The sequence below is a fragment of the Hippocampus guttulatus genome, chromosome 2 (assembly GCF_054856545.1).
Source record: "Hippocampus guttulatus isolate MCC_2025c chromosome 2, RoL_Hgut_1.0, whole genome shotgun sequence".
Classification (NCBI taxonomy): Eukaryota; Metazoa; Chordata; class Actinopteri; order Syngnathiformes; family Syngnathidae; genus Hippocampus; species Hippocampus guttulatus.
The window spans coordinates 7,906,977-7,918,152 of record NC_141262.1 but is presented as its reverse complement, the minus strand read 5'-3'; the positions used below and the strand labels follow the sequence as shown (position 1 = coordinate 7,918,152).

Below are 11,176 nucleotides of genomic sequence, written 5' to 3'. Positions count from 1 at the left end.
TAGTTTGATTTGGGGTTTAAAATCGAATTGACAAAATTTGGAGTACATTTTAATCATGTATTTGTAATTGAGTTAATGAAATAAATAAAAGAAATGACTAAAACAAAGCATTGATTACTGTTGCAATACAGTACAGTACTGTACTGTGTACTGTAGTGTTGTACTTGTCGCAAAGCATCATGGGTACTGTGTCGTACTGTGATGACGCCATGACAGATGTAAGCTAGCGGGAGCAGAAAATGGATGGTCCTTCTCCGTTTAGCCGACTCTACATGCTTTGCGAGACGCATTTTCCCGAGGGACTCTCACCTAAAATGTCCTTATTTTCTTTGAACATGATTTAAAACGTCAACAAGCCGGTTGTCCAGTAAATTTTCTGCTACATAGCCAGTAAGTTGTAATCTCAAACATCAGTTAGCCGACAGAGGCTAACACGACGCCTAATATTTCTGTAGTCATCACTACAAAAGAGCGGCTGAGTCGATAGGGGCTCTTTGCAGAGAAAGGTAAGAGGACAGCAAATGTGACTACTCAGACACGGACACAATGCAATTTTGAAACGAAGACGTGGGATGCAACGCTGACGTATAGCGATATCGGCCTTCAGCTTCAGTCGGTCATTTAAATGCACACAGCGGCCTCACGAAAAACAATCATATTTGCTTCAAATCAGCCCAAACGTATTTAAATTTGCTGCAACTTACTGTGGAACGTATTCCTCTCATCTTTATGCTTACTGTATATTGACGTTGCTGCCCATCCGTAACGCGCTTGTATGTATGTATGTGTGTGTGTGTACAGCAGGCCGTTGTGTAAAACAATTAAATGAAAAACAGTAAGTAAGGAGGTGCTTCTTACACAGCCTGCTGTATTTTTACACCATCGTGTTGTCTGTCACTAACCAGCGCTAATGTAGTAGTAAAGTCACAATTACACTAAATCTGGGAAGCACTTGACCACCATAAATGTAAAACAGTCAAATGAAAACGAGCAAGTACGTCCGTAACTGAGCGTGCCTCCCTGCACTGTGACAACATATTCCTACGCTACTGTTCAAAGTAGTGAACTGGATGACATTCATAACCTTGAAATGTTGTAAGATAAAATATATATCTGAATGGAACACACTTTTAGGCCATAAATGTAATCTACTGAAATGGAAAAACAGTAAATATGGCAGTAACTGTGTGTGCTGTGACCGTCGTGGCCCTTATGATGATGTTCTTACGGTGCTGCACAAACTAATACATTGCACACCATTCGTAATCTGAAAATATAATGACTGTAAATGTATCTATATAAAACACCTTTAGGGCAGCAGTAAGAAACAATGAAATGGAAAACCACTAGGTATGGTAGTAAGTGAGCATTCCTGTCTTACGCCGTGGGACAGTTTATTCTTACACTGCTGCGCAATCTACATGGTTCATTGCTCTCCTTTGTAAGCCCCAAAACTGTATACAATAAATCAGGATCATTTATACAGAATGAACAGCACTTTACAAAGTAATTCTTTGACCTGTATTGAATTGCCATGGTCCTTTGTTGTTAATGTCATGTTTTTGCCATCTTTGGTGTTCTCAACAGGCATGGCCTGGTTTTGATTGGAAGCTGCAGGTGATGGCAGAAGGCAGCGGTGCAGGCGAAATGCACTCATTTGACCCGTGTCATAGCTCTGAAGCAAAAAAGAGACATATTTCTACTAATGGCGGTGAGTGTCATTCAGTTGAATTGAAATATGGTTGAAAGGAGACATGTTTTAGAAAATAGATTTCATCCACAATTTGTTTTTAACAGTGCCTGCTCACCAATTAAATATTGTGTGAACCTCCCAGAGCCGCCATATTCAGAGATGGACTACGCAGCAGTATTGTCATGTCAAATCCAAAAGCTAAGCGGAGCAACACAGATTAGCATTGGCAAACATTATTAGTGTTAGCTTCTAATAAGCAGGACAATAACTTGACAAAAGTAAAACTGTAAATAGTCACCAGAAGTGACAACTTATAGCACCACACCCCTACCCCAAAAATGAGGCGATCTGCTGAATTGGGCTGACGTACTGCTACTAAAACACACTACTCACAAAAAGTTAGGGATATTTGGCTTTCGGGTGAAATTCATGGAAAATGTAAAAAAATTCACGCTACAGTGATATCATATCATGAAAGTAGGACATTTAAGTAGAAGGATGCACTGGTGATTTACTCATTTCAAACAATTCATTGAAACAAACGTTACCAACAATGGTGGGTACACCACAACAAAAAATGTCAATAACTCATCATGTGTTCTTGAGCATCAATTATAGCTTGATGATGACATCTCGTGCCGTTCACAAGTCAACTTATTGTCTGCTGAAGCATGGCATCCCACTCTTCTTGAAAGGCAGCCCTCAGGTCATTGAAGTTCTGGGGTGCACAGGTCCGTGCCTCTACACGGCGACTCAGCCGATCCCGCAGGTTTTCAATTGGATTCAGGTGTGGAGAAAGTTCCATTTGAGGTACACCAGTCTCCCAATAGCCGTTCCCTGATGATGCGACCTCGATGAACTGATACATTGTCGTCCTTGAAGATGAAATTAGGCCGTGTTGTTCATGTAGGGTCACAATCACTTGATTAATGATGTTATTTAGGTCGTATGGGCTTATCACTGTAATTTTCACAAAGTACAGTATATAGGGCAGGTCTGTACCGACTGGACACACCTGCCCACACTGTAACACCAGCACCACCAACAGCTCGTCTGCTGACAACAGAGACTGATGCATAGTGCTCTGCTTGACGTCTCCAACATCGTTGGTGGCCATCATTCTGCTCAACGTGAATTGACTTTAATCAGAACAGCACTGAGGGCCACTGCTTCCTTCGTCCAATGTAAATTCTCCCTGACCCATGTAAGACGCTGACGCATATTCCCAATGTTGCGGTCAGGTACCTTTGCAGGTGTTCTAGTACGCAGACCACGCTGATGTAAACTGTTTTCAATGGTCTGACGTGACACTTGGGTGCCTCTCACCTCCCTTAAACGTCCCTGGAGTTGAGTGGCATTCATCATCCGGTTTCCCAGGGCGTTCTTCACAATGTAGCGGTCATCAGCATGGGCTGTGGCCAAAGGACGTCGACTTCTACATCTTTCTGTGACTCTTCCAGTCTCTCTGTATCACTGTTGCAACTGCTGATGACACTCTAAGCTCAGTGGCCACTTCCCGGCTGAGAACGTCCTGTTTGAAGCATCACAGTGGTAAGGTACTGTTAATCCATTGTTAGGTGTCCTCTTTGTCTCGTGATGTCAATATGTGAACAGCATGACGAGGACAACTGTTTAAACACCAGCTCTTATTGAACCAGGACATTTATTGTTGAGCCAAAGATCAAACACCTGTTGTGAATTTTGCCATTAAAGTCCTCGTTGGAGAACAGCAATTGTGCAAAAAGTACTAAAACATTAAGCAGATGGACATGTGCATTCAAAAACTTAGAGAAGGTGACATTGAGTTCACCTGTGAAGATTTGAATGCATTTTGGGCTTGTCCTGAAATTTCACCCAAAAACCAAATATCCCTAACTTTTTGTGAGTAGTGTATATACTATTGTTTCATTTTTGATGGTGAGCTATGGCAGTACTTTTCTAGTAGTGTGCCGCACTTACTGTTATGTATTGACCATCTTAACAAGTGTCAGAATTCAATTGATATCCTCGCTAAGTTTCTGTATCACATATTTACAGGAGAAGAGCCTATGAGCAAGATGCCAATGTCAAAGTTTGGTTCGCGTCCTCGATTTGAGCCCGTGCAGTTTGTTAGCGGTGGCAGCAGCAGCACTATTTGCACCAGTGGAGCAGGAAGTGGCGCTGATGAGAAGGAGAACGATAAGGAGCCCAGAAGGAGGGAGTCATATGCTGGTCGATACAGGGAATATGAACAGGCTTCCTACAGCGCCACTGGCAGAGCACCCAGCACCTCCTCCCTCAGGCCTGTTTTTGACTCTTGGGCTTCCCGTAGGGATCGAGACCGGGACAGAAATCACGTTCCTTCTTGCGGTCCAGTCAGCTTGGACTACGGTGGCCGAGGCTACTCATCAAACTTTATGGCTAAAGTACAACAAGCCTATACGAACAAGTATGAGACCTACAGCTCTCACAACACAGATTCCTACTCGCAGCCTTATAGGCACAATGGATATGGAGGAGGGAATAGATCAGGCGGCTGGGACTGTGGACGTCAGGGTTTGGGGTACAGTCACCAGGATCGCCCTTATAACAGAGCGTACAGCGGCCCTGCCACCTCTCAGCCGGGGGCTTCATCACTGCCTCTCCCTATCAACCCGGCCACACTCGTGGAGAAGCAGAGGCTCGTCGCCAATTTGGCGTCTGCGTTGGCGGCCTCTTTTTGGGACCCTCAGTACACAACTGGGACAGAGGCTCCAAATTACAGTTTCATGTTGAGTCGCAGTATCCAGGCCTGCAAGACCAACCCTCAGTACATCTACGTCAACCTGAAGGATATCCCTCATGCCGATCTACCCAAGAACCGCAAAGTGCCGGCAGATGGCTATGCTTGTGAGCTGAGGTGTCAGGGAGTCTATCTTGCCACGGGATACTCGGGCAGTAAAAATGGCGCGAGGGACCGCGCCTCCGAGAATGCCGTCAAACTCTTCATGAAGCCCGTCGAAGTGCGCTTGGTGCCACGCAAGTACAGGCACACAATGCTCAATGACGTTGTGGTGTGCCAGATGAATTGCCCCGCCCCTACCTTAACGCCTGCTCTTTGGAACCCTGAGAACATCGGCTATCCCAGCTTTAAGGGACCCTATGAGCCTGACATGCGCAAGCACTGGACTGAATTTGTAGTCATGGACAATGCCCAAGACGCCATCTGCATTCTCAACAATTCCGCCGCTTTCAGTCACATGAAGGTGGACTACAAGTTCGAGCTGCTGCCCAACGGCTCCTGGCTGTGCAGCGTCTACGTGCAGGATGAAATGGTGGCGCAGGCCAGCGGCACCAAGAAGAACTCCAAACACGCCGCGGCAGCAGAGGCCCTGGCGAAGCTGCGCTTGAACCAGGCACAACGACAGCACCAACACCAAGGGCCCCAGTACGCCCGGCGAAATCAGCAGTCGGAGTTTTCCGGTGGGCAAATGGGCATGAGAAAGAAACATCTGAGCGAGCTGGTCATCTTGGAGAATTCAGATAACGCCGTGTGCATCATCAACGACACGGCTCAATTCAACAAGGTGACAGCCGACTACAAGTTCATCTGTTTGCCTGATCATCGCTGGAGGTGCGAGGTGTACTTGGAAGGACAGTACGTGGCAGCAGGAGTGGGTGTCAAAAAGCAGGTGAAGCACATTGCGGCACAGGAGGCCTTAGACACCCTGAGACAGACGCAGGCCGTGGTCAAGTCCAACCTGAGGAAGGAGGGTCACAACGGGGCCATCTCGCGCTCCCAAATCCTGCGTCGGTCCGGGGAGGAGGCCATGAAGCAGGAGATAAAGGAGGACAACATTGGGAACCAGCTGCTGCGCAAGATGGGCTGGACGGGAGGAGGCTTGGGCCGAGACGGAGAAGGCATCGCAGAGCCCATTAAAGTCAAGGAGCAGTTCTCCAGAGAGGGCTTGGGTATGGACAGGGACAAGTTGGGGAGCCAGCTTAGCAAACGGGACATTGAAGACATAATCCGCAACTATGTCAGCTCGGACCGACAGGATGACCTGCGCTTCTCCACCGACTTGACCAACGATGAGCGCAAGCAAATCCACCAAGTGTCTCAAAAGTACGGCCTACGGAGCAAGTCGTACGGACAGGGCAGGCAGCGCTTCCTCATCGTCAGTCGCAGAGTGGACACGAATCAACTGATTGGCCAGCTCCTGCAGGAAGGACAAGTGGGCCGCTACGAACTTGTCAAACCTCAGGCTTCGCACTAGTTTGATGGCAACTCCAGCTGCCAACTTTCACCACAAAACAAATCAAGAGTGCAACAAATCCACGTTGGTGATTTGGACTCTTCAGATAAGGCCTGGAAGATTCCTGCATTCCTTTCCCAAGAAATGTCTCAGATCTTTTACATTTGTTTCCACGACACCTTTACGTTTATGTCAGCTTGTGCGCAGTGTCTTGACGAGAGTCATTATTTCCTTAGGCATCAAAGGTTTGAGAGACTATTTCACTGTGTGTAAAACATGAAATGCTCGTCGATTCATGTAACAATGGGACTCTGGAACCATGAATCTGATGGGAGTTAAGCATTTTTTGGGGTGCAACACTCTCCTTTATGGTAGCACTTTCCATGTTTATTGTACATGAGCTTCGTCTACATTAACTCATTCACTTCCAAAGACGTTTTTAAACGTCTTTTCAGACTTGGTCTAGAATTGGCTGGTACTGAATGAGTTAACAAAGTGTGTCCCCCGACATGTCTGTGAATAAAATGAAACTGGCTTGACAGGGCCTAGCTTCATTGAATGGGAAGACCAGTAATGTATATCTTTTTATTTACAAGAAAATGTACATTTTGTTACATGGGTTACCAGTGCAAACTTTACCTAGACAAATCATCCTGTATGATCACTCCACTCTGACCACTGATTTGTGTATGATTGTGAAGTAGATTAGAAATATCCTCAGTCTTTAAATGTCAGTATTTTGTTAATGAAACCAAGTGCCCAAATGGGGCATTCATGTCTTGTGTGTTGTACTCAAAACCTAACATCTGAAATCCAGAAGGCAGTTTGTAAAAGGGATGAATCAATGTCCATTTCAGGTTAATTCTAATGCTTCAATGAAAAATATCAGTCCCGCTTGAAAGGCTTTAAAAGGCAAAACAAAGCACGCTGAAACAAAAAGAAATATCCATAAATACATATTTTTTTGTGGAAATAAGAACAGCAAGCACATAGTTAGCAGCCACTTTGCACAAAAAAGAGACAAGTAACCCAGATATAACAAGATACATTAACTTTTTTTTAAACACCTGATGATGGCATTCGGCAGAAGTGAACGCCACAAACACGACAGCATATAAACTTGGCAACCGACTTTTTGTTTTTTTTTTTGCAAGGGGGACAAAGCGTATACTGTGAGATGAGTTGATGACCCGGACACAATGTTCGTGGCGGGGACCACGATAATGATGACAGTGACGAGGGTCAACAATCGCGCCAACTCTGTTCAACAATAGCAGAAACTCTCTTCTCGTACTCTCGCTTGTTCTCCTGGTACAGCTGCGCCGCCTGGCTGTTGGCTGGACTGTTTGGGTTGGGCTCATCGAGTAAAGACTTCAGAAAACACAACAAAAGCATGTCAGCGGATCACAACAGCCAGCATCATAAATGTGGCGTTTGTTACCTGTATTGATGTTAATATTGAAGACACATCATAAGTGGGACTCCAACGATTCTGAAGTATATCTAAGCATATGCTGCCATCGGCGTATACTGCAAAAAGGAGGAAACAAAGTGTGTTAACTATTGATGGTATAAGACTACTTCATTATATAATAATACAGCATAAGCACAACTGACCCCCACTGACTTACCATTAGGATGAAACATTTTAGAGACAAATCTCACTGTTGGAGGCTTATTTGGATATTCCTCTGTGAACTCTATGGTAAGTTTGAATGTTCCTAGAAGACGGAAAAAAACCCCATCAGCATCGCAGAATATTATCAAGGATAACTGCTTGCGCATCACAATGTGATTTTCGCAAATACGTTGAAGAATTATTCGGGGGGTGGGGGGGCATCCTCAAGTACTACTTTGGCACTACAGTATCTTGTGGCATCAAAGTGACAATGCCTTACCAGTAGCTGTGTGTTTTATTACCGAGTACCATCAGCAATATTTTTTTTAAGATCATGGTGATGTAATCCAATAACAAGACTTATTTTATTCAAAGTGAGGATCCCTTCTAGATTAATCAAGTACATTATAACAAAACTTGAATGATTGTAGACGACTTACCATCTTCAAAAGGAGTTCCCTCTGGCCTAAAACAGATAAACAAGTTAGTGAGATGTCAAATGTCAGAATCTTGTTTCATTATAGTTGAAAGCCAATTTACCCAAAAATGACAGCATTCCACACCATTATATTGTTTTCTGAGGGGGCCCCACTGACTCCAGCTGGAGGATCTTCTTGCAGCCTGACGAATAGAGCCCAGATGCGAGTTGATGTAACAATAGTGTCATGATGGATAATACTATTACTAGTAATCTATGGGTATTTTATCGAGGTTTGGGTATGACACGAAAATTGATGTTTACGTTCAGTATATAAAAGCACCACCTGAAATACTGACTGGCAAGGCGAACCGTGGCCGTAACGCATCAAGGGCTAAAATGCTAACACTGGTATCGACGTGGGTTTTTTGTAAAAATTTATAAAGCACCCCGCCAGTATCTAACCTCGTTGACTTTACACTTTAAACAAAACAACACCTTGACAAAAGAATGAGTTGCTCCAAAACACCAAATAATTTGATGACAGCGAGTAAATATAGCAACCCTCACGGGGTAGCCCTCGGGTTGCTAACGTTAGCTTTTAGCTACTTGCCTTGTTTGCGTCTCGCTTACCGTTTAAAATCTCTCATTAAACGTCGTCTCGCCGGAGTTGACATTCTGCTCACGCTTAAATGTACGTATCAGGGGCACAGGAGACCGAGCTAAAGTAGAGGGACGTACGTTTTTATTCTATGTAAGTGATTAGTTTCTACACTAAGCTAAATCGACGCCGATTGTTAGTTTGTCAAATATTTGGCTGCCTACGGACACAACCATAAGTATTAGAAAGGGGACACTGTTGCCATGTGGTCCAACTTTACTGACTTATAGATAGCGAGAACCGTATTGAATTGTATTCTGGTGTGAGTATATATCCGGTTATTAAGGTACACGCGTGATAAGTGTAATATCGTCATATTTTAAGCAACCGCATTTGACGGCGTTCGCCGCACAAATGGAACATTCCAGAAACGATTACGTCATACGTCAACCGCCCATACTTAATGTTTGCAGACTTGGATTTTATAAGGCTTTATATATGTACCCCTCTTGAAGATGATTAAACTGTAATATAGTTTTTTTTCCACTCTTCATTCGCTTTAAATACAGCGACGTCAGCCGAAAACAGCTATCACAGAATGTTATTATTTCTAGTGGCCACGAGATGGCGTCCTGCTCCACTCGTTGGTGTTTACAGTCTGTGGGAACCAAGGCAAAGAAAAAGGCACCACACTGAACTAAGTGACTTTTGTATCTCTTCTTCTCAACTTGGGGATGAGGGTTCGATTTCCAGTACGGGCTCCGCATTTCGACGACGACTCCACAGATGCTCAACCCTAGTCGATTTCCATCTGGAGTATATGACACACCTGCGTTAACATAACCCCCCCCCCCCCCCCCCAACAAAAAAACCAAAACAAAAAAAAGGCAAACACGCCTTCTTGAGTGTCGAGTGAAAACGTAACGATTCACTTTTTTCTGCACTTCATATTCCCAGAAATCGTGTTCACTCATTTTTTTTGCAGACTAAAAAGAAAGAAAAATAATTTACGGCACGGAGGGTCCAATCGCTTCCCAGGAAAATTTGACTGCTCGGAATTCCCCACGCATTATTGGAGAGAACGTCAGCGTTGTGCCAGGCAGGGAGCCGCGGCAGGAGGCTTCAACCGCTGCCCGCTCATGTCGCCTGGGCTCGCCCTCTGTCTCGGGATGATGCTGTTATTTTTTATATTCCCGAAGACGGGAGCGTCTCAGTAATCAGGCTCTCCGAAGGGTGAGTGTTCATACAACCCATTTCGCTGTTGTAATGTAAAAAGTGCGTGTTCCCATTGATTGCGTTTAAATGCGGCTGTTCAGGGCTTGGGTCTGCTAATGGGATTAGGCTGGATCACATAACAAATGATTCCTAATAAGAGACATGGTCTAAAGTTCATCCAATTTTACTCATATGATGTGAGTGCTTGCTGTTGCCTGGTTACATGCGCTGCTGTAGATCAGTGGGTCTCAAACTTTTTACCCTAAGTAGTGTACCAGATAAAAAATTCCTTTGCTCTTCAAGTACCACCAGTATCGTGACAACATGAAAATACAGTAGCATAGTGGCCCCAAGTGTTCATAAAAACAAGAAAGAGGTTTTATTCATTCAAAGTATATTTAATATTATCCTAAACCACAGTGACACGATACTGTTTGATTTCTACTGTGTCTAATTGTCATCAATTTACCAGGTGAAATGTACATTAATGCTGGCATTCTGCAATTTACTAAACATCCTTTTGACTGACACTTCACATCTTCCAACAATGTTTGGCCAAATGACATGGGTTTGCTTAGGCCAGTGGTTCCTAACCTTGTTAGAAGTACCGAACCCAACCAGTTCATATGCACGTTCACCGAACCCTTCACTAGTGAAAAATAAAAATGAGATTTTTGACAAATTCAAGACATTAAAAAAACATTTAAAAAAACAGAAGAAAGTAAATAACATTCCATGGCCTTACTATAGTTTTTAAAAATTGTATGACATACTATCACGACAGACACACGGTGATGACTGAGCGAACAAAATTTCCCGCAGCACTGATTGGACAAGCAATGTAATGTGATCATCTGCAGCCAGTGATGGCCAAGCGGGCGTGTCAAAACGAATTGACATGTTGGATCAGGTCTGTCTTAACCTCCATGGCAGAGGCTCCGTCGAACCCCTGAGACCGATTAACCGAACCCCTGGGGTTCGATCGAACCCAGGTTAAGGTTAAGAACCACTGTCTTAGGCTATTGACAACTGGAGGAATGTGAGATATCATGATGTACTGTACAACCTGCGACTCATGCGGTATTGACAGCATTTAATCATTAAAAATCTGCATTCAAATTTGAAATGAAAAGATAAAGGTTCTCCATTCGTGACAGTCACAAACCAAAATTTCAGTATCAGTCTTCCAGTTCGTGACATGATTGATGTGTGTGTGTGTGTGTGTGTGTGTGTGTGTGTGTGCAATTGATAATTCATAATAAGGAACGACCTGTAAATGTTGAATATCACAATGGATACATTACAGTCACAAACCCAAATTTCTGTATCAGTCTTCCAGTTTGTGACCTGATTGATGAGTGTGCATGTGTGTGTGTGTGTGCGCGTGTGTGTGTGGATGCTTGCACGTGTGTCTAAT

The 11,176-nt window shown here is 44.0% G+C and overlaps 3 protein-coding genes across 10 annotated transcripts in view; 2 read left to right on the top strand and 1 right to left on the bottom strand.

Moving 5' to 3' along the window:
- Positions 1-201: 201 nt before the first annotated feature.
- On the top strand, positions 202-6,448 carry nkrf (NFKB repressing factor). Of its 8 annotated transcripts, XM_086133495.1 has the most exons (4): positions 202-506; positions 1,588-2,503; positions 3,071-3,244; positions 3,731-6,448. In XM_086133495.1, the coding sequence occupies exon 4, from the start codon at positions 3,742-3,744 to the stop codon at positions 5,926-5,928; it is 2,187 nt and encodes a 728-aa protein (XP_085989621.1). In that variant the 5' UTR covers positions 202-506; positions 1,588-2,503; positions 3,071-3,244; positions 3,731-3,741; the 3' UTR covers positions 5,929-6,448. The 8 variants fall into 8 exon arrangements, with proteins under 8 accessions (XP_085989621.1, XP_085989594.1, XP_085989603.1 ...); XM_086133468.1 differs by lacking the exon at positions 3,071-3,244 and having other exon boundaries at positions 1,588-1,711; XM_086133477.1 differs by having other exon boundaries at positions 1,588-3,249.
- Positions 6,449-6,478: 30 nt separating this feature from the next.
- On the bottom strand, positions 6,479-8,889 carry LOC147208346 (ubiquitin-conjugating enzyme E2 A). Its single transcript, XM_086133540.1, has 6 exons — positions 8,577-8,889; positions 8,066-8,146; positions 7,966-7,991; positions 7,539-7,628; positions 7,349-7,437; positions 6,479-7,278 (listed from the first exon to the last, which is right to left on the bottom strand). Exons 1-6 carry the CDS (start codon positions 8,618-8,620, stop codon positions 7,150-7,152), a joined length of 459 nt encoding a protein of 152 aa, XP_085989666.1. The 5' UTR covers positions 8,621-8,889; the 3' UTR covers positions 6,479-7,149.
- A 593-nt stretch (positions 8,890-9,482) lies between these two features.
- The window catches only part of elf1 (E74-like ETS transcription factor 1), a 77,930-nt gene continuing 76,236 nt past the window's right edge, over positions 9,483-11,176 (top strand). The window contains exon 1 of the mRNA XM_086133439.1: positions 9,483-9,777. The gene's annotated coding sequence lies outside the window, so the exon portion shown is untranslated. The remainder of the gene's footprint in view (positions 9,778-11,176) is intronic.

Bases quoted from the DNA above. Each gene is read 5' to 3' on its own strand.
- LOC147208346 (XM_086133540.1), bottom strand. From the start codon at position 8,620: ATGTCAACTCCGGCGAGACGACGTTTAATGAGAGATTTTAAACG. The intron at 7,629-7,965 runs GTAAGTCGTCTA...TCCGTCTTCTAG, and splicing joins GGGAACTCCTTTTGAAGATG to GAACATTCAAACTTACCATA. The intron at 7,279-7,348 runs GTAACAAACGCC...TGTTTTCTGAAG, and splicing joins CAATATTAACATCAATACAG to TCTTTACTCGATGAGCCCAA.
- nkrf (XM_086133468.1), top strand. From the start codon at position 1,621: ATGGCAGAAGGCAGCGGTGCAGGCGAAATGCACTCATTTGACCCGTGT. The intron at 1,712-3,730 runs GTGAGTGTCATT...ACATATTTACAG, and splicing joins ACATATTTCTACTAATGGCG to GAGAAGAGCCTATGAGCAAG.